This window comes from Sus scrofa, chromosome 14 (genome assembly GCF_054392235.1).
Source record: "Sus scrofa isolate SSC_HxYL_T2T_F1_AM1 chromosome 14, Sscrofa_HxYL_maternal_Yorkshire_Landrace_v2.0, whole genome shotgun sequence".
In the NCBI taxonomy this organism is placed as follows: domain Eukaryota; kingdom Metazoa; phylum Chordata; class Mammalia; order Artiodactyla; family Suidae; genus Sus; species Sus scrofa.
Window position 1 is genome coordinate 131,189,958 of NC_139396.1, and position 26,698 is coordinate 131,216,655.

Here is a 26,698-nt window from a genome sequence, read left to right on the forward strand (position 1 = left end):
ATGTTCTTTCAAAATGAAAATTCCTTTATTGATTTTTAAATTATTTATGACAAGGCATGCGTAACAATTTTTAAAAGCCTTAAATAATAGAAGAAAAAGCATTCGGCCACCTGCCTTTTTCCTACTCAACAATTTGTAGATGTCTTTACATGCCAAACAATAGACACTCGCACCTTTATTTTTTTGTTTCTTTTTTCTTTTCTTGGCATATGGCCAAACAACAGACACTCTCACCTTTATATTTTTTTTTCTTTTTTCTTTTTTGGCCTATGGATCAGATCCCAGCCACACTTGTGACTTACACTGCAACTGCAGCAACGCCAGATCTTTTAACCCACTGTGCAGGACCAGGGATCAAACCTGCATCCTGGCGCTGCAGAGATGCCCCCAATCCCACTGCACCACAGCAAGAACCCCAAGAATGAGGGTTCCTTTATTTTTAATAATTTTATTGTTAGCATGTCCATCATTTTTAGTTCCTCTACTGGTAGAATCGACAACCATTTAGTTGTATAGGCACAGGCAGGTGTGGGAAGTCTGGTTCTGGAACAGGGCCTGACCAGACAAAGTGGAAAGGACTCAGACTTGTCCTAGGAAGGCATCAAAGTTGAACCCGACTCATCTTGCCATCTTAGGCAACCAATTCTGACACTGGTGTGTGGGACTCCAGCTCAACGGGGGAGGGTGACACCTACAAAGAATGGAACCTTGGTGCTCACGCTGTGTCCAAGACCCCCTGCAGGGACATCACCTGGGAGTAGGTAAGAGCTGCAAGAGCCCAGGCTACCCCAAGACCTGTGGACCCAGGATCTGCAGCAACCAGATGCCCAAGTGGTCTGTGTGCTCCTCCAGGTTGGAGAAGCGCTGGTGTGAAATGCAGCCCCTGTCCTCCCACAGTCTGCGAACGTCCCATAACCACTCTCTGTGACAATTCTAGACAGCAATCAACCAACCGGGCATAAGCTCTCTTCTGCTGGGAGGGAGGAAGAACTCTAATTCATCATGGCCAGCAGGAACTGGTCTGAGGTCACCTTTCATCTGACCCATGAGAAAGGTACCGTCTTCTAGCATGGTACGCTTAGAGCTGCAATTTCAGACCAGTCAGAAGTTTACTCTAAAGGGTGGGCTCCTAGGGAAACACATCATTGCCTTGGAAAAAAAAGGGGGCCACCGATATAATCGTCAAAGCGACAGGAGTAGACATCAGATGGTTCCAATTTCCTTAACCTCGTGGAGTAAGGTCACCCTATATTTGCACTGCCTGGTCATCACTGGGTTTGCTTTTGGTTTGTTTTCCTCCCGAGACAGCCTCATTTTTCTGACTTTGATTTCTGAAAAGCACTGAAGAGAAAAAGAGATTCGATGGCTAGTTTAACGTGGAAATCAAAGGACACCAAAGGAGGTCCCCAGCGTGGTGAGGGACCTGCAGGAAGCTAAGAACACCTGCAGCGGTCGTGACCGCCAGCCCTGACTAGCGTTACTCTGTGCCAGGCGCCCGGATAAAGGTTTTACAGGCATTACCTCACCAGACAGAATGAAAAGCAAAATAAAAAGGAGAGTTTCTTTCTCTTGTGTAGGAAGCATCACAGTCGTGCATATACCCTCTGTCTCCTCCCTGCAACAAGCCCTGGGTGGGGCGGCGGGGGCCGGGGGGGGGGTTATCCACCACCATCTCACCACTAGGGCTCTCAGGCTCTCATAATATATTCGTAGACTTCATTGAGCTGTCTCTTTGATACCGAGGGAAATGGGATGCCCAGATGAATGACTCATCCAAGTCACCACTGAGTGGGAGAGGTAAGTTCTGAAGTCTGCCTTTCCTCGGCTCCGATCCCAGCTGCTTCCTCGTTACACAGGTCCCCCAACTCAGCCAGCTGGAGGTGACCAAGTGCCCCGCTCCCTCCGACGTCAGACAGCCTGATGATGCCTGAGACACACCGGTCCTCAGCCAGCAGGACCACACACTGCTGCTTCTGCGCTCAAGTTTGTAACTTACAAGAACATTTCGTGTCTGTTCCCAAACTTGTTTTTGCCAGAGGTACTTATCATGATAATCGTATAATTGAACTAACAATTATGTAAATGAATGAACTACTAGCGTGAAAAGCGAGATTCATCTCTACCCAAACCGGTTGAATGCCTTGGAAAGACTCAATAAAAGAAAAACTGCTAATTAAAGAGTCGTTGAATTAAGTAAAAGACCTGGGGGAGGAGGAGGACAGGGAGGTCATAAAAGAAATTCAGAATTTTCCAGCCAGATTGCTTCCAAGGGCCTTCTAAAAATGTCCCTCCCCCGCTTAAAGAAATCCAAACCAAAAATCATAGCAAGGTGTATGCGTGTGGTTTAGTCAATGAAAATAATATGGAAGTCCAATTCAGCATCTCATGCTAAAAGGTAAGACCTCGGGGGGAAGGGGCGGGGAGGGAAAGGGTCAATAAATGCACATTTGTATGTTTTAACATAAAGTGAGTCCAACCACTATGGAAAACAGTATGGAAAACTAAATATAGAACTACCGTATGACCCAGGAAGCCACATATATCTGGACAAGGCTTTTCTTTTCCTTGAGAAGAGAATAATTTGCAGCAACATGGGTGGAACTAGAGACTCTCATCCTAGTTCCACCCAGGAAGAGAAAGACAAATACCATATGATATCACTTATATGTAATATACAGCACAGATGAACCTTTCCACAGAAAAGAAACTCATGGACTTGGAGAATAGACTTGTGGTTGCCAAGAGGGGAGGGGGAGGGAGTGGGATAGACTGGGAGTCTGGGGTTAACAGATGCAAACTATTGCATTTGAAGAGGATAAGCAATGAGATCCTGCTGTATAGCACAGGGAACTATATCCAGTCATTTATGATGGGGCATGATGGAGGGTAATGTGAGAAAAAGAATGGATATATGTATGTGTGACTGAGTCACTTTACTATACAGTAGAAAATCGACAGAACACTGTAAACCAACTATAATGGAAAAATAAAAATCATTATAAAAAAGCATAAAGTGAAATATTTAGAGTATATATGGTTTTTATGACTCCCCACTTTATCCAACATTTGTGTGTGTGTGTGTGTGTCTTTTGTTGTTTTAGGGCCCCACCCACGGCATATGGAGGTTCCCAGACGAGGGGTTGAGTCGGAGCTGCAGCTGCCATCCACAGCCACAGCCGCAGCCACAGCAACGCTAGATTTCGAGCCCCGTCTGTGACTTACACCACAGCTCAGGCCAACACCAGATCCTTAACCCACTGAGCAAGGCCAGAGATCAAACCTACATCCTTATGGATACTAGTTGGGTTTGTTAACCACTGAGCCACAACGGGAACTCCTATCCAACTTTTATGATTAACTGGTCTCCAACAAGTCAGAGGAGATGGTGCTGGCCATCCACAGCCAGCCCTGGACACCCCCAGAGACAGAACAGTCACACACTCCATATCTGCCCACTATGCAGTGGCTGGTGACCCACCCTGGAAGAAAGGAGCTGGAAAAAGATAGAAGGGACAAAGTCTGTGGTGACATGGCATGACTCAAAAAAGAGGGCCCTGCCCAGCCTTGGGGGCAACAACAAGCATGACATGGGCCACCCCGGTCCTGTCTAGACCCCCTGCCCACATGTTCTCCTTGCCCAGGGCATGGAGCCCTGGCGCCAGAGCCAGAATAGGTCAGGACCACATCAGCCCCTCCTAGTCGGGTCAGGAATGTGTATTTTGTTCTGAGCCTGGTGAAGAAAACAAACACTAGACTAATTATCTGGTCTAGCTTTGGGCTCGTGGACTCCATTTTTGGCCTGGATAAGGAACAATTCACCTTGGTTTTTCTCCAGGCTACAGGAGGGCAATGAAACAACTATATTCTTTCCATTTCTTTATTTAATACCTTATTTTCTGTGAAGTAAAAGGGAAAAGTGAGGTAGGAGTTTATAGCCATTAAGAGCTCAGGCTTTGGGAGTTCCCCTCGTGGCTCAGTGGTGAATGAACTCGATTAGCATCCATGAGGACACGGGTTTGATCCCTGGCCTTGCTCAGTGGGTTAAGGATCTGGTGTTGCCGTGAGCTGCGGTGTAGGTCGCAGATGCGGCTTGGATCTGGCATTGCTGTGGCTGTGGCGTAGGCTGGCAGCTACAGCTCCAATTCGACCCCTAGCCTAGGAACCTCCATATGCCCCAAGTGTGGCCTAGGAAAAAAAAAAAAAAAAAAAAGGCAAAAAGACACACACACACACACACACACACACACACACAAAAGATTTAAAAAAAAAAAAAAAAAGATCTCAAGCTTTGGAGGCAAAATGATCCTGGTTCTAATCTCTTCTTCAGCACTTAATCACTTAATAATCATCTTATAAAGCAAGTGCCTTAACTTCTGTGCCCCTCTGTTTCTCATCTCTGATAGACCACTGACCACACTGTTGTTTTAAGGATTTGAACGAAATATTGGAGGACAAAGAGCTTATCTTCGTGCCTGGCATAGAATAATGCAATTCATAGCAGCTATAATTATCATTATAAACTCATTGTTTAAAAAATCCATTAAAAAGAAAAGCATGAAGAATAAAATTAAAGTTAGCTGTGATCCCATCACTCAACATAATGAGAGTTAATAATCTTAATCACTTTCCTCCTCCTGTATTCCTTTTCCACTTAATGTTATGGACACATTCCCACAGCCTTAATGGTGTTTCAAAAATGTGACTATACATCTTATATCTCCACCAGAAGAGCTGTTTCCATTTTTTATTGTATTTAAGTAACGTGTAATGACTATCCTGATATATACATTTTTAGCCATGGCTCTGATTATTTCCTTAAAATAAAATGGACTTTCTGGTTCAAAAGGCATGAACTTTAAAACTCTTGACACCTACAACCAAACCAAAGCAGAAAAATGAGGCTAGGGAGCACCACGAATGTATGAGCCCATCAGCCACCTCACTTATGCCACACTCTTTTTTTTTTTTTTTTCATTACTGCCAATCTAAAAGGCAGAAATTGATCAACACTCCTTTTCAGACTCAAAAGCCCCCTGTGGAACAAGGCATGCACATCAGAAAACACCACCTTCAGTTCAGTGATGTGGCCCCAGGCACCCAAGACCCTGCTCCCGGGGCTTCCCTGCGGTGGGTCCCCGGACACACCAATGCTTCCTTTAAGGCCACACACATCAATGATCGGTGGTTATGCCTGGGGTATAGGATGATAGAAAGGAATTTCACTTCCTTTGGACTGCGTGGCTCTTTTGCCGTGATGTATTTTCAGGGAAAAACAATAAAGATAGCTGATTTAGAATATGGGGTGAGGAGTTATCGTTGTGGCTCAGCAGTAAGGAACCCGACTAGTATTCATGAAAACACAGGTTCAGTCACTGGCCTCGCTCAGTGGGTTAAGGATCCGGCGTTGCCGTGAGCTGTGGTGTAGGTTGCAGACACGGCTGGGATCCCGCATAGCTGTGGCTGTGGCGTAGGCCGGCGGCTACAGCTCCGGTTGGACCCCTAGCCTGGGAACCTCCATATGCCACAGGTGCGACCCTTAAAGAAAAGAAAGGAAGAATATGGGGTGAGGACCTCTCCAGTTTTCTCTTTGCCATCATCTCACAATGATGCTGCAATCCCTTCCACAGCTGCAGCTGCCCCTGCCCCCATCAGCAGGCAGGAGGCAGGCTGGGCGTGAAGCCCTGTCCCCGAGTATCTGCTCCTTGCCATTAGGCTCAGCCTGCTCGCATCCCCTCAGCGTCCCCCCACCACCCTCCTGAACCTTCACCCCTGCATACTCACAGCCGCTCCAGCTCCTTCATGTCGTCGAATGCCCCCCGTTCCACCACTCCAATCTGGTTCTCCATCAGCTGCCTGGGGAAGCAAAGAGACAAGGACAGCTCGGGGATGGTGGACAAGGACTCCTAGAAACAGCTGGCACGAGGGAGTGAAACTGGGGCCATGCCCCATCAAGCCCTGGCCTGAGCCAACAAAACTTCCCCTCTGCTTTGCCAATCCCCGACACAGGCTCCGAGAACAAGATGTGCTTCAGCCCCCTGAAGCCACCTGCATGGCAGACGGCCACGGGGCACCAGGGCACCAGATCATCATTCCAACGGCATCCACGGGGAAGCCCTCACCAGGCTGCAGGGGCTGGCTCCGGGCTGCTCACGCACGTGCCCGCCCCCCCGGCTCCAGCCAAAGGGCAAGCATCCAGGAGGCAGAGCAGGGGGATCAGCCAGTAGCACAGAAGCTTGTGCCAATAGGGCAGAGCCCACACATGCACCAAGCACACCGCTCTGCGGATGGCAGGCGACACCCCCTCTGACTGCAACCCCGCTCCACTTGGCCCCATCTGCTGCCAGTGAACCACCTGGCTCTGGGAGACTCTGAACCTCCTTCCCACCAACGCACCCTGAAACCCAGTATTTTTCACCGACCGATCACTTGCCGCGTGGTAATTTTTGAACTCATCAAGTATGTCTCTCTCCCTGTGTGTTCCCCTCCCTGCTCCCGAGTGGGTGGTTCATGTGCTCCTGCAAAGGCCTCATATAAGGTCTGGGCAGGACAGGGAGCAGAAGCTGCCACCAGACACTTCTCTCCCTCTGCTTTGTTTTCATAAATCTGCTTCTGAGGAGCTTATGCTGGAGGCCATTGGGGCGGGGGCGGTGTGGGTGGGGGAACCCAGGAGGGAGGGAGGGCTTCCCCGGACTCAGAAGAGACTCCTGGAGCCTGGGGAGGGGTCAGAGGTCAGTGGTTCCAGAGAAGCAGAGAAGCCTTGTCCAGTGATTGACAGCTGTGATCCCAGAGAGGATCAACCACAGCATCCCCAGCTCCTCCAAAGACCTTCTGAACTGCAACGCCAGTAGTTCTGAAAGAACTGAGGCCCCAGGAGCCTGGGAGGGAGGAATGAGGGATCCCATGATTATCTGATATTGAATTTCCTGCCAGCCCGTGGGGTGGGGGCTCAGAGTCAAAACTGGGTTGATGCAGAGAAAAGAAAGAAATGCAGTTCTTCCCTGCACACCTGAGCTTCTGGGCTGAGACAGCCCCACATCAGAAGGCACGCAGGTGGGACTGCCTCTGTACCCCCAGATGGGCAGAGCAGGAGTGGACGAAGGGATCCACTCCCCACCGACTCCTCACCCCTGCCCAGCCTGACAAGGCAGGTGCCATGAATGACTCCATTGCTGGCTGGTGGCCAAGCCCAGCAGAGCCAGGCCTGCCACCTCCAATATCTGCCACTGTTAGGCAGCTGGTGGGAGGCCCCTTGGTCCTCAATTACCCCCAGTCACCTCCTCTTCAAATCAGGGTGTCTGTGCCCTTGCCGGGAAGTGAGACTTATAGACTGAATTGGGTCATACCCTGCCCCCAAATTCATACACTGAAGCCCTTACCCCCAATGACTGTGTTTGGAGATAAGGCTTTTAGGTAAGTAATTAAGGCTAAATGAGGCCATAAGCTTGGGGCCCTAATCTGATGGGACTGGTATCCTTAGAAGACGAAGACAAGACACCAGGAGTTCCCTTTGTGGCTCAGCGGTTATGAACCCGACTAGTATTCATGAGGACGCAGGTTCAATCCCTGGCCTCTCTCAGTGGATTAAGGATCTGGCATTGCCAGGAGCCATGGTAAAGGCCGAAGAACTCCATTCAGATCTGGTGTTGCTGTGGTATGGTGTAGGCTGGCAGCTGTAGTTCCAATTCGACCCCTAGCCTGGGAACTTCCATATGCTGTGGGTGTGGCCCTAAAAGAAAAGACAGGAAAAAAAAAAAAGAGAGACAGAGTCACCAGAGATTGCTCCCTGTGCACCCACACAGGAGAAGTCCCCCGAGGACATAGCAAGAAGGTGGCCAGGAAGAACAGGCCTCCCACACATCAGCCCTGCTGGCACCTTGATTTGAGACTTCCAGCCACCAGAACTGTGAGAAAATCATTTTCTGTGCTTTAAGCCACCCAGTCTGTGGGCTTTGGTGAGGGCAGCCTGAGCAGACCTGGTCTTCCCTCACCGCAGGAGACAGCTGATGGACAAGGCAGCGCCCCTGGCCCAGGTCCCGCCAGGCAAGGACCACGGGCGCCCACTCTGCCCAATTTTCTCAGCCGTGTGGGAGGCAGCGGCCACTCCAGGTTAGGACCCACCTTCACCTCCATCCACCTGCTCACGCATCCCATGACTGACTCCACAGAGAGGGGCCCACTGGCCTATAGCCCTAGGACCCACAGCCAGGGCTCGGGTCCTGAGACCACCACGGGGGGCAGGACAAAGGTTACACGCGGCAGAAGCATCCCATACTCACAGCACCCGCAGCTGCTTGAGTCCCGCGAAGTCATTCTTATGGATCCGAGTGATGTTGTTGCCGTTGAGTTCCCTGGTGGAGGAAGGGAGAGAAGGAGACAGTGAGCTGCTCGCGCTGGGCCCCCAGGCCGGGGCTCAGCTCCAGGCTCCCTCTCCACGTGGTTCAGGTCACATCTCACCATCAGGGCTGGGTGCTTCCCAGCCAAGCCCCCGGACCCCCAAGTCTGCATCGTCCTACTTAGCTGGGACATCAACAAACAAGAGGAACGCACAGGGCATGGGCTCACTGCTGGGAGTGCTATGCACCCCAAAACGTGGATTTTGCCCTGAAAGAGCTCAGTCTAGTTGGAGAGAAAACACATTCACACAGGAAAGAATTTGGAAGCTAGCCAATTAGAGAGACTACTCAGGTGGAATCCTCGCTCAGCCTCAGTTTCCTCATCCGTAAAATGGGGACGATGGGAGCTCCCATCGTGGCTCAGTGGTAACAAACCCAGCTAGCATCCATAGGGACTTGCATTTGATCCCTGGCCTCGCTCAGTGGGTTAAGGATCTGGCATTGCCGTGAGCCGTGGTGCAGGTCACAGATGCGGCTCAGATCTGACATTGCTGTGGCTGTGGTGTAGGCCAGCGGCTACAGCTCTGATTAGACCCCTAGCCTGAGAACCTCCATATGTTGCAAGTGTGGCCCTACAAAGCAAATAATAATAATAATAATAATAAAATAGGGGCAATAACTGTCTACCTCATAGGGTTAGCATGAGGCATGAACACCTAAAGAGCATGGCCTGCACTTGGAAAGGGCCCCTTTGGGGACATGGATGCCATCAGCTGGTGGCACTGACGCCTACAAGCTGTCCATACTCCAAGTAGGAGAGAGCAGGGAGCGGCATGCCTTTGGAGAGGACTGGGGAAGTAGGACTCGAACTGAGGCCCAAAAGACAGATCTGCACAGCAGGAGGGATGGAGCAGATATTCCAGAGAAGGAGAAAACCAGAGTATCTGGGGGGCAGGGGAGGAGACAGGCCAAGGGAAGCTGGATCCAGATCAGAGAGGGTCGTAAGCAAGCAGAGGAATGACAAGGAGCCCAGGTGGGAGCTGCCATAATGCCAGACCTCCAGCAGGGACCGGGGACAGGGCCCAGGAAGGGAGGCTGAGCCCTTGTCCCACAACTGCAGTGGCTCCTCCCCTCTCACCACCATGGCCTCCTGTTCTTCCTCCCACCCAAGGCCATGCGCTCCTCCCTCGGCCCCCCTGCAATCATGTCCTGGGCACCTTGGACAGGGACCTGACCTCAGAGGCCACCTGGCCTCACCTACCACCCGCTTCCACCCAGCCTCCCAGGAAAGCTCACGCAGCCTCTGCCAGCCACTCCCCTTCACAGGGAGCTGGCGCAGCCTCGGAAAGACAGGCCACTCCAGGGGTCAGGCAGTCCACGCCCCAGAAAGTTCTTCCACTGAGCCTCACACAACGGAATCCCCCCCAGGCCCATCTCCAAACCCAGCTGTCACCTCCACATCTACCCTGTCCCCCAGTGCAGCCCCACGTTCACAGCCACACAGCCTCCACCTCTTTCTCACCACCGTCCCGGTCCTCTGCTTGCTTAGCAACAACCTAACTGCATGCAAACACACACACACACACACACACACACACACACACGGAGTACCTGCAGCCCAGTCTCCTCGCTTACCAATTTTAATCAAAAGTTCCACATGCAGCCACCATCCCAACCCAAGTCCAAGCTACATTGAAAAACAGCCAATTCCCTTTCCTAAAAGTGTCTCCCAAGTATGATGTTCTAGAGTTTCTTCCACTAAGAACGACATGCCATTGGTTTCCATACGCTCCGGGAGCTGGGCTTTGCACACAGCCTCACGACACTGCAAGGTCGTTACTGCACCCATCTTGCAGATGAGGAAAGAGCGGCTCAAAGAGATGAGGCACCTTCCTGAGGTCACCACTTGCTAAATGCAGAGCAGGTATTGGACCCATGGCCGTGTGGTCCTAGGGCCCAGGCTTCTTCCATCAGACCAGGCTGTCTCCCCAAGTTGTCACGCCAATAATTCATTCAACTCATCACTCTCTCTGCCCTTCGCCCTGGGCCTGGCTCCTGATCCTTCAGAGCAGCTGGATAAACTCATTCCCCAATCCTCATCTTCTCTCTCTCTTCCTTTTTTTTTTTTTTTTTTTTTTTTTTGGTCATGTCTGTACCATGCAGAAGTTCCCAGGCCAGGGACTGAACTCAAGCCACAGCAGTAATTAATGCCAAGTCCTTAACTACCACCACCAGGGAACGCCTCCTCATCTTTTTTCTAACAGGATCTCTCAGAGGGGCTTGAGGCATCTCCAGGGTACCGGTACCACAGGTGGGAGCCCCAGACGGAGCCCCTTCCCGCCCTAAACGCTTGGAGGATGTCTTCTCCATGTGAGATGGGCTCTTTTCAATGTAAAGCTCTTTTTTTTTTTCCCTGTTTTTTTTTAGGGCCACACCTGTGGCATATGGAAGTTTCCAGGCTAGGGGTCAAATCGGAGCTGCAGCTGCTAGCCTGCACCACAGTTACAGCAACGTGGGATCCAAGCCACATCTGCAACCTACACCACAGCTCATGGCAACGCTGGTTCCTTAACCCACTGAGCAAGGCTAAGGATCAAACCGTCCTCATGGATAGTACTGAGCCACACGGGAACTCCAAAAGGTCTTTTTTGGTTGAACTAAACATTCTTCCCTGAAGTAGCCACCTCTGAGCCTCTCTCTGCTGCACCCAATCTGCTCCTCCTGCAATATAATTGTGCTTCAAACAAGGAGAGTGTCATCTCAAAGCCCTGAAACCTAGGTCCCTCCACAAGCAGAAGGTTTCCTCTGCACCATCCTGCTGAAACTTTCATCCCCAAACCCAAAACAAAGAATTTGGGATGGTTTTATAGTTTTGATTATAAAGGTATGCCACCATGGCTCAGAAGAGCAAAAATATTAAAGTTAAATGAACATCAAGAGAGAAATGCTTAATTAAATTTTAGTGCATCTGTGACACTGAGTCATGCAGCCATTGAAAATGGTAGAAGTCTGTTTGTATTGACAAGGAAAGATGTCCATGATGCAGCCTGTGGGAAAAAGATGTCAAGACAGCTTGTGTGCTCTGAGCCCTCTTATGCAAAAAATCACATCAGTAGAGGTACACACACAGAATCAGTCTGCTGGGGGCTGTTCCCCGCACATAAATGACTGTAACTGCTGAGCCATGGGACTCGAGGGGACTTTAGTTTCTGTTTATACTTTTCTGCATTGTTTGAATTTTTTAAGAGACACCTATATTTAAAGCCAACAAAATAGGCAAGTTATTGGAGTTCTCATCGTGGTGCAGCAGTAACAAACCTGACTATTATCCATGAGGACATGGGTTTGATCCCTGGCCTCACTCAGTGGGTTAAGGACCCAGTGCTGCCATGAGCTGAAGTGTAGGTCAAAGACACGGCTTGGATCTGGTGTTGCTGTGACTGTGGTGTAGACCAGCAGCTGCAGCTCCAATTTGACCCCTAGCCTGGGAACCTCCATATGCTTCGGGTTCAGCCCTAAAAAGACAAAAAAACAAAGAATGAACGAACCAAAGAAAGGAAGGAAGGAAGGAAAAATAGGTAAGTTATTGCACTGAAAACTAAGAGTAATATATGCATATTGTCAGATTTTTCCAATTTCCTGAAGAATAAAGAAAAAAATCAAATCACACATAAACTCATCACACAGAAGTAACCCCCCTGTTAATATTCTGTAATATTTTCTCTCAAGCCTATTACATTTGGATACAAGTTTTACATAGTGGAGATGATCTGACAAATATTTATTGAAGACTTGCTATTTGCAAAGCATTTTGCAAGGTTCTAAAGCTACAAAGATGAATGAGACGTAAGTGGGGTTCCACCCCTCCTCCACTGCCATTCCCCGCTCATGCTCCACTTACGACTCTGACGGACACTCAGGATCCCTTCTGTGGATGTATCCTGGGTATGGCCTGATTCCCTGTTACTGGCACATCTGGGCTGTTTTGATATCGTTCAATTATCAACACTACCGCATAGAGCTTGGTGGGCATTTGGGAGGAATACGTTCCTAGAAATTAGTCAAAGGTCACGAGAAATGGGTTGAATTTCACAGTCATTCATTCATTTCTTCCCATAGCAACCATGGTTCCTCAGGCAATTGGATACAATAATTATTCAATTCACAGACAGCAAAACTGAGGCAAAGATGAACAAGGCGTCAAGACGTCTCTGAACACGGCAGGGACCGAAGAGAACTCAGGAATCCCTGAGGATGGAATTTCGATAAGGCGGCAGGGGCAGGAGGCGGGGACTTCTGATGCTGCTCTCATTTATCCGCCTCTCTCCCACCTTTGGCACCAGGCTCCACTGGGCAGACCCTGGGACGCATCCCTTTGCCCATCAGTGGATTCCAACCCCTCCTCCTCACTGCCTGCACCCCGATCCACCTCCACTCAAGAAAAGACCCGGGACGGGCAGGGAGAGGAGGACAATGGTATAGACGGCAGAGCAAACACAGCCCCTCCCTGGAGAGGCCCTGTGGTGGCTTCCAGGCAAGAGTGTCCATGGAGGCCCCAGCCCCCAGCCTCCCCCCATCAGTCTTGCTGTCTAACCCAGAGCTAAGCCGAGTGCCTCCTCTCAGGGGAGAGCCCTCAGGAAGGCAGCCTGTGAGGCAGAGGCAGCTCTCATCCGGTTCCCGGGTCCAGGTTGCTGCTTAAGGAGTCATTATCGCCACTTAGGCTGAGAGAATGGCCTCAACTGTCCCCAGCCTCTGCCCTCAGCTGGACAGCGCACCAGGATCGAGTTTCCAACCCGGCCCGGCCACTTCCCCTCAAACCCTCGGCACAGGCTGTTGGAATGAGGCGAGGAGGTCATGCTTCCCCAGCGCCTGATTCCTCCAACAGGTGGTCCTTGAGCGTTGCCATGGAGACCCCTCCTCAACAAGCCGCCTGGGAAAACTGGAGACGCTGCTGTGCCCTTCAGACCCTTGAAGCCAGAGCAGCCAAGCAGTGGGCCCTCTGGAGCGATTCCTAGCCTCACTTCTCAGGAAGAAGCCAGGATCCGGAGCCACCCTGAGGTTCCTGCCACCAGAGGTAACATCTACCATTTCTCCTTACTGGGCACTTACCACGTACAGGCTCTGAGCCCAACTCCAAGCAGGCTTCATCTCACTTCCCCCGCACAGGAGCCTATGAGGTGAGTCACAGTCTCTCCATCTTGCTATTGAGGAACCTGAGGTGCTCAGTGTGTTAAGGATCCGGCATTGCCGTGATGGTGTAGGTCACAGATGTGGCTCAGATCTGGTGTTGCTGTGGCTGTGGTGCAGGCTGACAGCTACAGCTCTGATTGGACCCCTCGCCTGGGAACTTCCATAGGCCACAGGTGAGGCCCTGAAAAAAAAAAACAAACTAAATGTGATCTGTATCAGTATTAGCTGCTGTGATTATTTTTATTACAACTGTTGTTGGTGGTGTTGTCTCCCACAAGGACCAGAGCTCCACCAGAAGGGTGGTGTCCCAGGCTCAGCTCAGGCTGGTACCAGGCTGGCAGGACCACGCCGAGCAGGGCAGAACCAGCTACTCCTGCCCTGCCAGCCCCAGGATGCTGAGGCCCAAGGAAGATACCCTCTCTCTTCCAAAGTGATGAGTCTGCACCCATCCTTCACCCCAGAAGGAAGTACACTCCAGTGGCAAACAGCCCTGATTTTCATCCGTTCCTGACTGGTCCTAACCTGAAAGAAACACCTCGGTAGCAAAAGATTTTGGAGAAAATCCTCTGAAGCAGAATTACCGAGGAAAACAAAAACAAAAACACACCAGGATTTCTTGAATCCTCTCAGGAAATAAGAATCTGCTCCCTAGCATCTGGGTGTTTGTGATAAAAAGAAAGAAACCCTCAGATTTCCTAGAGCTGCAGGAATAAACACCCTGGGACCCTCTTGGGGTGTCTTCTGGGAGGGATCCACGCACTTCACAAGCATTTCTGACGGTTGGGGGAGGAGGCAGCCCCACCTGGGGCTGGTTCCTCCCTAAGGCCCCAAAGCTGCAGTGATGATGGAGAGGCTTCGGCCACCCTCTAAATTTCCTTCCTGCCAGATCTCCAAAAAACAAACCTGCACACTCTGCCTGTGAACGAGACAGGACTCTGGCCTGGGGAACTGTATTCCTCGGGGCGCTGTCCTTTGAAATCTTACCCTGGCCAAATCCACAGCACTGAGTATGTGCAGAGTCAGACGCGAGAATCAAGAGAAGGAAGAATTTCCCTACGCAGCTGCCTCCCCGACGGCGATGGCGACAGAAGGGCCGTTGCCCCAACGTGCAGGCGGGCCGGCTGCATGGGGCGCCCAGAGCCGCCTAACCAGGCGCCCCGCATCTCCGCTGGCTCCCCTCCAGTCTGTTCTCCAGGCTGCAGCCAGAGTGATCTTTTCAAGATGCAAATCTGATCATGTCACTGCCCACTTAAGCCCTTCAATGAATCCCCACTGCTCTTGGAATCAAGACAAAAATCTCCTTAACTTGGACTACAAACCCGCGTGGCCTGCCCCACACTCCCTGTTCTGATTTGCGCCCTCTGGTGGCAGGGCCTTGAACTTGCCACGCCCTCAGTCAGGACGGCGCCCTCCTTTCCTCTTTGCCTGCCTGCCTCCCTCCAACTTTTCCTTCCAATTGGTTCGACCTCCTTATCACAGACCCACGGAGCACGCCATCCCTCTCCTCTGCAGCAATTTTATATAGATTTGGAGGCTTCCTTGCCTTGGTGTCTCTTACCTGTCATGAGAGCTTAAGCTCCTTGAGGACACGGACGATGTCAGTGTTTTCTCATTATTGTATCTCCAGGACCTGGCACAGTACACGGCGCCTGATACCTGATAGATGTTTCAGTAAGTATTTCCTGAATGCATTAATAAATTTGCATACAAACTAACATATCCCAAATAGCATTTCCATGTTTCCCTGCTCCCTGACTCAAAAAATAATCATAATAATACACTAAATAAGAAATATTCTCTGGCGTTCCCATTGTGGCTCAGCGGGTTACAATATCCATGAGGATGTGGGTTCGATCCCTGGCCTCACTCACTGGGTTAAGGATCCAGTGTTGCTGTGAGCTGCAGTGTAGGTAGGTCACAGACTCTGCCTGTTACTGTGGCTGTGGCTATAGCATAGCTCCAATTTGAGCCCTAGCGTGGGAACCTCCATATGCTGTGGGTGTGGCCCTAAAAAGCAAAAAAAAACAAACAAACAAAAAAAAACGAAGAAAAAGAAATGTTCTCCCCAATGGACATTAGCCAAGGAAAGCTTTACACACAGAGCACACTGTTGTTTTACTCCTGTTTTACCAACAACCATTCCATAGCCCATGGGTTAAAAGACTGATTTTTCCTCAGATCTCATTAGGAAAATACCAGCCCCAGGGCTTCAGCCACCCTGCTCCCCCACGTCTTTCAACACAGCAGCGCTTCTGCCTCAGGGCCTTTGCTCATGCTGCTCCCCCGAGCCAGAACAGCCCTCTCCTCCTCCCTGCCACCAACACCCAAGGCTGGCTCCCTCCTAACATCTTCAGGCCTCAACTGAAATGTCCCCTCCTCTAAACCAGCCTCCTTGTAGGTGTGCCTTTAGCTCCTCCTTCAGAGCTGGGATTTCCATCAGGAGCTCCTGTGTTAAAAGCCAATCTCCCCACCAGGCTGTGAGGGGTAGAGGCTGCGTCTGTAAGCCAGTACCGAGGAGGGCACCTGGCACCCAGTAGGTGCTCACTAAATATAAGCTGAGCAAGCAATCCTGCCCAATACATGGCAGCCAAGGCCTGGAGCACACTGCCATCAGCCCCGAGCCTTCCCCTCAATCCTCAAGCTTCAAAGGGTCATGATCCAGAGGCTCTCTACCCCCTCAGCAGAGCCCACAGGCCTGGCACCCACCCAAGGCTGGGGCAGCCCTCTACTGCGTGATGAAGCCAGTAGCCCCCGGGACAAGCAGTCAGGGGCCCCAGGCCAGGGCAGATTTGCTCCAGATCCCACTCTGCCCCAATTCCTGGGCATGCACCTTGTTTCCTTGGCTTGAGTACTAGCAACATCTGTATGATCACAACCAAGCCAGCTCACTTAAGCCTCATCCCAGCTCTGGCCTCATTCAGTGGGTCAAGGATCCCATGTTGCCGTGAGCTACAGTGTAGGTCACAGACGCTGCCTGGATCTGGTGCTACTGTGGCTTGGCTCAAAGGTTTGCCAACAGCCATCTGATGAGGAAACAGAGGCATAAAGAATTTAAGGGGAGTTCCCATCGTGGCTCAGCAGTAATGAACCCAACCAGCATCCATGAGGACACAGGTTCAATCCCTGGCCTTGCTCAGTGGGTTAAGGATCTGGCATTGCCGTGAGCTGTGGTGTAGGTCACAGATGCAGCTTGGATCTGGTGTTGCTGTGGCTGTAGCGTAGGCTGGTGGCTACAGCTCTGATTCAACCCCTAGTCTGGGAACTTCCACGAGTGTGGCCCTAAAAAAAAAAAAAATTTAAGTAATTTGTTCAAGGTCAGCCAGCTGATAAGCAGGTCACAACTTGAATCCTAGCACGACTGACTCTAGGACTCAGGTCTTTTTTTTTTTTTTTTTTTTTTTTAATTTTTAACTGCTGTAAAATACACATGAAATCTACCATTTTAACTGTTTTTACATGCACAGTTCAGTAGCGTTAAGTACATTCATATTGCTGTACAACAGATCTCCAGAACTTTTTCATCCTATGAAACTGAAACCCTGTACTTGTTAAATAATATCCCCCCATTCCCCCTCCCCTGGCCCTGGTAACCACTATTCTGTCTCTATGAATTCACCTATTCTGGGTGCCTCGGATAAGAGGAGTTATACAGTATTTGTCTTTTTGTGACTGGCTTATTTCACAATGTCCTCAAGGTTCATTTGTGATATAGCATGTATCAGAAGTCTTTCCTTTTCTTTTTTCTTTTTTTTTTTTTTTGTCTTTTTGCCATTTCTTGGGCCGCTCCCGCAGCATATGGAGGTTCCCAGGCTAGGAGTCAAATCGGAGCTGTAGCCGCTGGCCTACACCAGAGCCACAGCAACGTGGGATCCGAGCCGCGTCTGCGACCTACACCACAGCTCACGGCAACGCCGGATCCTTAACCCACTGAGCAAGTCCAGGGATGGAACCCACAACCTCATGGTTCCTAGTCGGATTCATTAACCACTGCGCCACAACAGGAACTCCAGTCTTTCCTTTTCAAAGGTGAATAATATTCCATTGTATGTCTACACCACATTTCATTTATCCATTCATCATGGACACTTGGGTTGCTCCTACCCTTTAGCTACTGTAAATAACCCTGCTATAAACATGGGTGTACAAATATCTTTGAGATCTTGTTTTCAATTCTTTTGGAACTTGCTGGAGTTCCTGCTGTGGCACAATGGGATTGGCAGTGTCTTGGGAGCAGTGGGACTCAGGTTTGATGCCCAGCCGGCACAGTGGGTTAAAGATCCAGTGTTGCTGCAGCTGAGGCTTGGGTCAAGACTACAGCGCAGATCCCTGGCCCAGGAACTCCACATGCCATGGGGCAGCCAAAAATGAAAAAAAAAAAAAAGAAAGAAATGAACTTTCTGAATCATATGGTAATTCTATGTTTAATTTTTTGAGGAATCATCATAGAGTTTTCCACAGCAGCTGCAATATTTTACAGTCCCAGAAACAACACACAAGTTTTCCAGTTTCTCCACATCCTCGCCACCACTTGTCATTTCCTGTTTTTTGATTTTTTTTGTTTTTATATTAAGCATTCTTTTATGATGGGAGGTGGTCAAGGCCCAGCTCTTAACCCCAACCCCACAGTGTATTATATTCTATGACCCAAAGTGCACCCCAATTCCTCCACTACTAAGGCCTGGCTTTGCTCTTGTCAGTGGCATCCCCAGCTCTGGGGCCTGGCCCAAAGCCATATCCTACAGCCAGGCCCCTGCCACCAGTATCCATGTCCAGTGCCTGCCAGGCCATTGTCCACTCACTACCCACCCCAGGCCCTGAGAGGCCACCCACCAGCTAAGTCTTGACACTGACCTCCACCAGCAACACCACCTCCCTGCACCCCCAACCTGCTCACCATCCCCCACGGCTAGGCTGGACACCACTCCCTGTGCCAGCCTGCAACTTGGGTCCACCTTGTAAACACGTGCAGGCAGGAATCAATCTGGGTCAGTTCCCTTTTATGTCCTGACAGAAGTTTTGTAGGGGCTGAATGAATGAATGAAATCAGGCCTTATTAAGATGTGCAGAGCAGTCGTCAAATTTAAAAATGAAAAATAAACACATTTCAAAGGCTAGAGACTCAGGGACTCAAAGCATCACTTAGCAACTAGCTGTTTGACCTGGAGCAGATGGCATCACCTCTCTGAACCTTCTCATCTACAAAGCAATGGTAACTACAGTGGGCTCTTAATCCCCCTTATCAGTGGGATCCACCTCCACAGATTCAACCAACCACAGATGGAAGCTATCACCCTCCCCCCAAATTTCAGAAAATTTCAAAAAACAAAACTTGAATTTGCACTGCACTGGCAACTATTTGCATAGCATTTACATTGTATTTACAACTATTTGCATAATATTTACCTAGTATTAGGTATTGTAAATAATCTAGAGATGATTTAAAGTATAGAAGAAGGGAGTTCCCTTTGTGGTGCAGCGGAAACGAATCTGACAGGAACCATAAGGTTGCGGATTCGATCCCTGGCCTTGCTCAGTGGGTTAAGGATCTGTGTTGCCGTGAACTGTGGTGTAGGTTGAAGATGCGGCTCAAATCTGGTGTTGCTGTGGCTCTGGTGTAGGCCAGCGGGTGTATCTCCAGTTGGACCCCTAGCCTGGGAACCTCCATATGCTGGGGGTGTGGCCCTAAAAAGCAAAAAATAAAAAATAAAAATAAAGTATAGGAGAGGATGTGCGTAGGTTAAATGCAAACAGTATATCATTTTATTTATTTATTTATTTAGTCTTTTTGCCTTTTCTAGGGCTGCTCCCGCTGCATAGGAAGGTTCCAGGCTAGGGGTCTAATCAGAGCTATAGCCACCGGCCTACACCAGAGCCACAGCAACGGGGGATCCGAGCCTCGTCTGAGACCTACACCACAGCTCACAGCAACGTCAGATCCTTAACCCACTGAGCAAGGCCAGGGATCAAACCCGCAACCTCATGGTTCCTAGTCGGATTCGTTAACCCCTGCGCCACAGCAGGAACTCCAGTACATCATTTTAAATGAGAGACTTGAGCCTCGAGGATTTTGGTACCTTGTTCGGTGGCGGGTGGGTGGCTGTCCTGGAACCAGTCCCTCAGGCACACTGAGGGCCGACTGAATGCCTTCCTCCCAGGACTGTTATGAAGAGTAAAAGAGGGGACATGGGTAAAGCATCTGGCTCAGAGCCTGGGCACAAGGTAAGGGCTCTGAATGGTGACCACCAACACGGTCACCCCTCCCGCCTCTGTGCTCTCTGCCTCTGACCAGTCACGGGTCCTCCCCTCCACAGGTCCAGCCCCCATCGCAGGGCTCCGGCCCCTCCTTTCCACCGTCGCCCCCGCCGCACCCCTCTGTCGCCAGCGGGACTCGGGTCCACCAGCCCCTACGCTGGAAACAATCCGCTCTCGGAACCCCTCCCCTTGGAGCTCCTGTGCATGTTCTCTCCTCTCACAAACTTCCTCACCGCCTACTCTCGCTCCGACCATCTGCTTCCACCTTCCTCTTCTCCCAGGAAACCGTTCTGCCCGGCTTTGCCAGTGACCCCCAGTCACGGTTCCCGAAGCTTTCCCCGGCCCTCATCCTCAGACAGGCTGGCTGCTCTCCACACGGTCAACCCTCCCCCGCATCTCCAAACGCGCCTTCTTCCTTTCTTCAGCTTTGGCAGCAACGGCATCACCCCACTGGGCATCCACAAACATTCAGCCAGGGCTCCCCTGGGTTAAACACAAGGACAGGCGGGGGCTCCTCCTGCCTCGTCCTTGGCTCTTCCCTGGTGGCCGTCCCTTCTTCCTGCCCACTTACGGTGGGTGGAAGCCAAAGGCAGTCCTCCTGTGTCATCAAAGGACACACGTGCTTCCAGGAAACCCCAGCACCAAGCAATGTTTCTCAGACTGTGTCCTGGGCAGCCCCCCAACAGCTGAATCACTGGAAAGGCCTTTGACAAAATCCTGCTGACTCAGCATCTCGGGGGGAGGGGGGGCTGGGTATCTACATTGTCTACCTGCTTCCCTGGAGATTCTTAATTCCCATTGAAGTCTCTGTCCCACGGCCCTCGTGGATCCCACTGCTTCCCCACTAGACTCTCCCAACCGTCTCTCAAGCCTGAACACTTGACAGAGTATCACTTCTCATTCCTACCTCTAGAGTCATTTTGTTTCACATATTATTGGCAATTCAAACAAAACAGGCAGAAACAAATTCACAGCTTCTCCTCCGGGGTCGGCCACCCTCCCCACCTTCACTCTGTTTGCAAGATCATCCTCCCAGGCTCAGGTGGTAGGGTCCCCATGCCATCCCCATTTGCCTTCTGCATCCTCTGCCTTTGTCCAGGCCTGCTGGTTCCCATGCTTTGGCCTCTGCAGTACCCTCCTAACCCTACGAGGACTGCAGTAGTTGCCCACTGCTGCGATAACAAACCCCCACACACTTAGTGGCTTAAAACAACAGAAATTGATTATGTTACAGTTCTGGAGATCAGAAGTCCAAAATCAGTGTGGCTGAGTTAAAATCAAGATGTTCCAGGGCTGCAATCCTTTCCAGAGGCTCTCGGGAGAATCCATCCCCTTGCCTTTTTCGTCTAGAGGCCGCCTGCATTCTTTGGCTCATGGCCCCTTCCGTGCATCCCTCCAGTCTCTTGCTTCTGTCATCCTATCTCTCCTACTACTGACTCTGACCCTCCTGCCTCCCGCTTTAGGGACACCTGTGATTATGTTAGGCCCACCCAGAAAATTCAAAATCGTCTCCCATCTCAAGATCTTTAACTTAAACATATCTGCAAAGTGCCTTTGCCAAGTAAGGTCACAGGTTCCAGGGATTAGAATGTGGACATCTTTGGGGACCATTCTTCAGCTTATCACAGTGATCCTGTCTTCTAAAGCAAAGATCAGAATCAAGAAATGTCCTACCAAATATTTTTTTTTAAGAACTCAGAGTTCCCAGGGAGTTCCCGCCTTGGCTCAGCAGTTAACAAACTTACGTAGTATCGATGAGGACACAGGTTTGATCCCTGGCCTTGCTCAGTGGGTTAAGGATCTGGAGTTGCCGTGGCTCTGGAGTAGGCCAGCAGCTACAGATCTGATTCGACCCCTAGCCTGGGACATGCCACAGTAAAAAGACAAAAAAAAAGAAGAACTCAGAGTCCCATCCTGGCTCAGCAGTTAAAGAAACCAACTAGCATCCGTGAGAACACAAGTTCAATCCCTGGCCTTGCTCATTGGGTTAAGGATCTGGCATTGCTGTGAGCTGTGGTGTAGATCACAGACGTGGCTTGGATGTGGCGTGGCTGTGGCTGTGGCTGTGGCTGTGGCTGTGGCCGGCAGCTGCCTCTGATTCAACCCCTAGCCTGGGAACCTCCATATGCTGAAGGTGCTGCCCTAAAAAGACAAAAAAGAAGAACTCATTAAACACACATTTTCTGAGCACCTACCATACACCAGGCAATGGAAATACAAAGATACATGAGACATAGTTCCTGCCCTCAGGAAACTCAAAACCCAAGGTACTCATCAAACATCCCACCTTCTTAAAAAGAAATAAGATTGTCTTCCCTACAGAAGAATTCCAATTAATAAATGTAGAAGGAATGAGGGAAATAGAAAAGCAAAATTGGATAATAATGGTTGCGGGCAAGATCCATTAATGGATGCTAAAATTAGTCGGTGAGGATTTGAGGACAAAAAGGATATCACACACTCTCAAGTATCCCCCCTCACCCAAATATTTATTAATTGCAAGTGGAAAGGGAACGTTATAGCAGAGAAACCCGGAAGGCACCACCTTTACTGAGAGATTAAGGTTATCATCACCAACAACGAGACATAGCAATGTCACCTACCTTTGACAGGATGCCCTGGGAAGGGCGCATCACCTCTGTGGCATCCTTGCCAAAAAAGCATGACCGCATTCCAATCATGAAAAGACCTCAAACTCAAACTGAAGAGCAGTCCACAAAATAACCAGGACTTCTCACAAGCGTCAAATTCACAAAGAGCAAAGGACAGAGGAATGGAGGATTGAAGGAGACTAAGGAAAAACGATAACTAAACGTGGAATCCTGGATTGAATCTCAGAATAGAAAAAAAGACATAGGTGGGGAAATTGGTGAAATGAGAATAAAGTGAGTGACTTAGCTGATAGTACTGGACCAATGTTAATTTCTTGGTTTTGCTCATCATACTATGTGTGATTAAGAAAGAGGTTAGGAGTTCCCGTCATGGCTCAGTGGTTAACGAATCCGACTAGGAACCATGAGGTTGCGGGTTCAATCCCTGGCCTTGCTCAGTGGGTGTAAGGATCAGGCGTTGCCATGAGCTGTGGTGAAGGTTGCAGACGCGGCTTGGATGCTGCATTGCTGTGGCTCTGGCATAGGCTGGAGGCTACAGCTCCGATTCGACCCCTAGCCTAGGAACCTCCATATGCCACAGGAGCAGCCCTAGAAATGGCAAAAAGACAAAAAAGAAAAAAAGTACTCTGGAACTGAATTGTGGTGATGTTAGCACAACTCTGTAGGTTTACTAAACATCATTTATAGTATAAAAAAAAGTTTTAATAAAAACACTTTTAGCACAACATTGTAAAGCAACTATACGTTAATAAAAAAAGAACAAACTTTTTTTAATGTTACAAAGGAAATTTTATACACACATCCTCTGACGGCAGGCTCCCCATTTCCCAGCCCCATGGCCTGTGCTCACCCATTACTAACCTCCTCTTTCTGACTCACCGACACAAACGTTCGCCCATCAGCTGGGTCTGCTCCTCACTCACCTTCCCAAACCCACGACACAAACCTCTGGATGCTCCCAGATTCCCTCACCCTGGCTTCACTGCTCACTCTCCTAACTCTTGCCCAACCTTTAAGGCCCAGTTCAAATCCCCCTCCCATCATTGCAGGGATCCAACTCCTCCATCTCTCACTCCCCTCTCTTCATCTTTAACACCAGTGGAGTTCTCCCTACATGCCAACGTTATTCTAACCACTTTGCATGGACTATTTCATTTGAACTCATAGTCTTTTTTTTTTTTTTTTTTTGGTCTTTTTTGGTCTTTTTGTCTTTTTAGGGCCGCACCTGTGGCATATGAAGGTTCCCAGACTGGAGATCTAATAGGAGCTATAGCTGCCGGCCTACACCACAGCCACAGCAACGCTGGATCCTTAACCCACTGAGCAAGGCCAGGGATCGAACCCGCAACTTCGTGGTTCCTAGTCAGGTTCGTTTCCGCAGCGCCATGACGGGAACTCCTGAACTCACAGTCTTACAAGGTAAGTGCTACTGTTGCTCCCATTTTACAGATAAGGAAATTGAGATCTCTCAGGTGGTAACTGAGGGAGCCAGGATGCAAAGACTGCACTGGTAGCCGCTGCGCTCTGCGGCCCTACGGGCATCCCTACACGTCTGTCCTTTTGCTGACAGACGCTTCTCCCCACCAGGCTGCAAACTCCCAGAGGAGCCAGCCCATCCCTACCCTGGGCCTCTCCAGACACTTTGCACACGGCAGGTGCCCAACAGCTGTTTGTCCGCCGCAGGCTGGGATCCAGAAAGAAGAGGAGGGGGTCGTGAGCTCAAAAAGAGAAGCCAATTCTCCACCCCGAGCACAGCCCCGCTCCCTGGCTACTGCCCAAGGCCCGGCCGTCATCTGCTCTGGGTAATAAGTATTTGTATGGCGATAATTACAGCATTTGGGAAGAAAATCCCATTAAGCAAGAGCCCTGCCGAGCTGCTAATGCCGGCACAGAACTGGAGGCGGCAGCGCCGCCAAGCTCCCGTCTGCTCCCAATAAAGCGGGAGCTGCCTGTCCCCACCGCCCCACACCCAGCCCCCAAAGAGTACAGCCACCCCTGCTGGCAGCCTCTGGCAGCCTGGGCCACCACAGCCAGCCCCCTGCCTCAGAGAAGGGGCGCTGAAGAAGGGGCAGCCAGGACTCCTGTGCTCCAGGCTTCCCCAGGGATCCAGAGCGGCCAGGGCTGACTGGTGCGGGAAGAGAGCAGGGCTGTGCCGGGATCCGGTCTTGAGTGGTGCCCAAGTTCCTTTCACGTCCCTGCAAATCTCTGTCACCTTAATAACAATAATAATACTACCATGCAAAGGGCTTCTCCCAGCATCACTACATTGAATCCTCAGGACCACCCTCTGGAGCAGCTCCTGTCATCATCCTCATTTTATGGGCAATGAAATGGGAGTCTGAGAAGTCACACGTTCCTCCAGAGCACTTATCCCAGTTTGCAATTGTGAGTTTCTTCTCATACTGTGTCATTCATCGCCATCTCCCCTGCTGGACTCAAACGGGAGAGATGGGTGGTTTCAGTTTCTGTCCAGGACTATTCATTTGGCAGGATGCAGACATTCAAGAGACAGCTATCTGTTGGATGAGTGAATGGAACCCCACAACTTGCCCAAGGTCCCCCCAGCTGCTGAGTAGTGGGTTGGGGGCAGGGGGGGGGTGCTAAAAGACCAAGCAGTCTGGCTCCAAAGCTGCAGAGTCCACCCTGCAGAGTCCCTACATGACACTGCCCTGTGTCCCATCTCCAAATCCCAAGGGACAGGGGGAGGTCCAGAGGGAGCACTCTGAGAGTCAGACCCCAGCTTGCAGCCCAGGCGCCACTCAAATGTTTTCCCCCCACCATTCTCTCTCCTGCCCCACCTCAACTCTCACATCTTTAGCCTGAGCTTCTCAAATAATAAAAATAGGACTTCCCGTCGTGGCTCAGCAGTTAACAAACCCGACTAGGAACCATGAGGTTGCAGGTTCGATCCCTGGCATCGCTCAGTGGGTTAAGGAGCCAGCATTGCTGTGAGCTGCGGTGTAGGTCACAGACCCAGCTCGGATCCCACATTGCTATGGCTGTGGTGTAGGCCAGCAGCTACAGCTCTGATTAGACCCCTAGCCTGGGAACCTCCATGTGCCGGGGGCGTGGCCCTAAAAAGCAAAATAATAACAATAATAATAATAACAACAACAACATCACCTAATGTTTAAATCACAAAGCATTTTCACACCCATAGAATGAGTGAATTCTGGCAAAAACCCTAGGAGGCAGTAGGTGTCACTCTCCCCTGAGGCTGAAGGATGGCAGAAGACCCACCATGAGCCAAGCATGCCTGCTGGCCCTCTACGTGCATATGCTCACTGAATCCTCACCATCAACCTGCAGCCATCATCCTCTTTTACTGATGGAGAAACTGGATCTCAGAGCAGATGGAGTGGCAACACCGGGCCTTACCCACCAGTCACTCAGCCTAGCAACCTGCTACCAGGAGGCAACTGCCCCTGCACAGCATGAGTCTCCATGCAGGAGACCACAGAGCCCTGTTCAGAGAGCCCCCGCCAGCCAGGCCAGGCCCCAGGGGTAGACATGGCTTCCATCTGGCCCCCCGACCCCTCTCACTGCAGCTGCCATCTGATCATTATTTGTTTTTGTTGTTGTTGTTGTTTTGTTTTGTTTTTTTGTCTTTTTAGGGCCATTCCCACAGCATATAGAAGTTCCGGGGCTAGGGGTTGAATCGGCGCCCCAGTTGAAAGCCTGCACCACAGCCACAGCAATGCGGGATCCGAGCCGTGTCTGTAACCTACACCATACCTCACGGCAATGCCGGATCCTTAACCCACTGAGTGAGACCAGGGAATGAATCCACGTCCTCATGGATACTAGTCATGTTCATTACCACTAAGCCACGACGTGAACTCCCAAATCGTTATTTGGAATTTCAAAAGGCTCCCAGCCAGCCAGCCTGGGGATGCCCTGGGCAGTGTTCCTTGGTCATGACCACCCACGCCATTGAATGGAGCCTCCAGACTCTGGGGGCTAAGCCAGGAAGAGGCATGGGGCTCCCAGCCTCGGCAGCAGGCTGGAGCTAGAGTGGCGGACAAACTGGCCAGGAGGCAGGGGGACATATCGAGGAAGGCAGGAGCAAAGGCCCCCATGGCCCAAAGAGCAGCAGAAAGTGCTGGACCTGGGGGCAAACAGAAGCCAGCAGGCCCGCCCAGGCCCTCTCTCCATCCTTGCGCCTCTCTCCTCTCTGCATCCCACCCCCACAAAGGGCATTTGTGACAAGACTAGAATACGAGCACCCAGGGCAGAGGGGAAAATCAGTACCCATACGTACTGCACTCTCATCACACTCTCCTAAACACTCCAGTCTTCAATTTTTTTTTT

General features: G+C 50.5%; 1 protein-coding gene across 9 annotated transcripts in view; it reads right to left on the reverse strand.

Moving 5' to 3' along the window:
* SLIT1 (slit guidance ligand 1) overlaps positions 1–26,698 on the reverse strand; it is a 179,365-nt gene that overhangs the window by 148,764 nt on the left and 3,903 nt on the right. For all 9 annotated transcript variants that reach the window (XR_014826653.1, XR_014826652.1, XR_014826656.1 and 6 more), the window contains exons 2-3: positions 8,277–8,348; positions 5,782–5,853 (exon numbers count right to left, since the gene is read on the reverse strand). Coding sequence is in view for 2 of the 9 variants with exons in the window: in XM_084994951.1 (XP_084851077.1) it covers positions 5,782–5,853; positions 8,277–8,348 (144 nt within the window). In the remaining 7 variants the exon portion in view is untranslated. The remainder of the gene's footprint in view (positions 1–5,781; positions 5,854–8,276; positions 8,349–26,698) is intronic.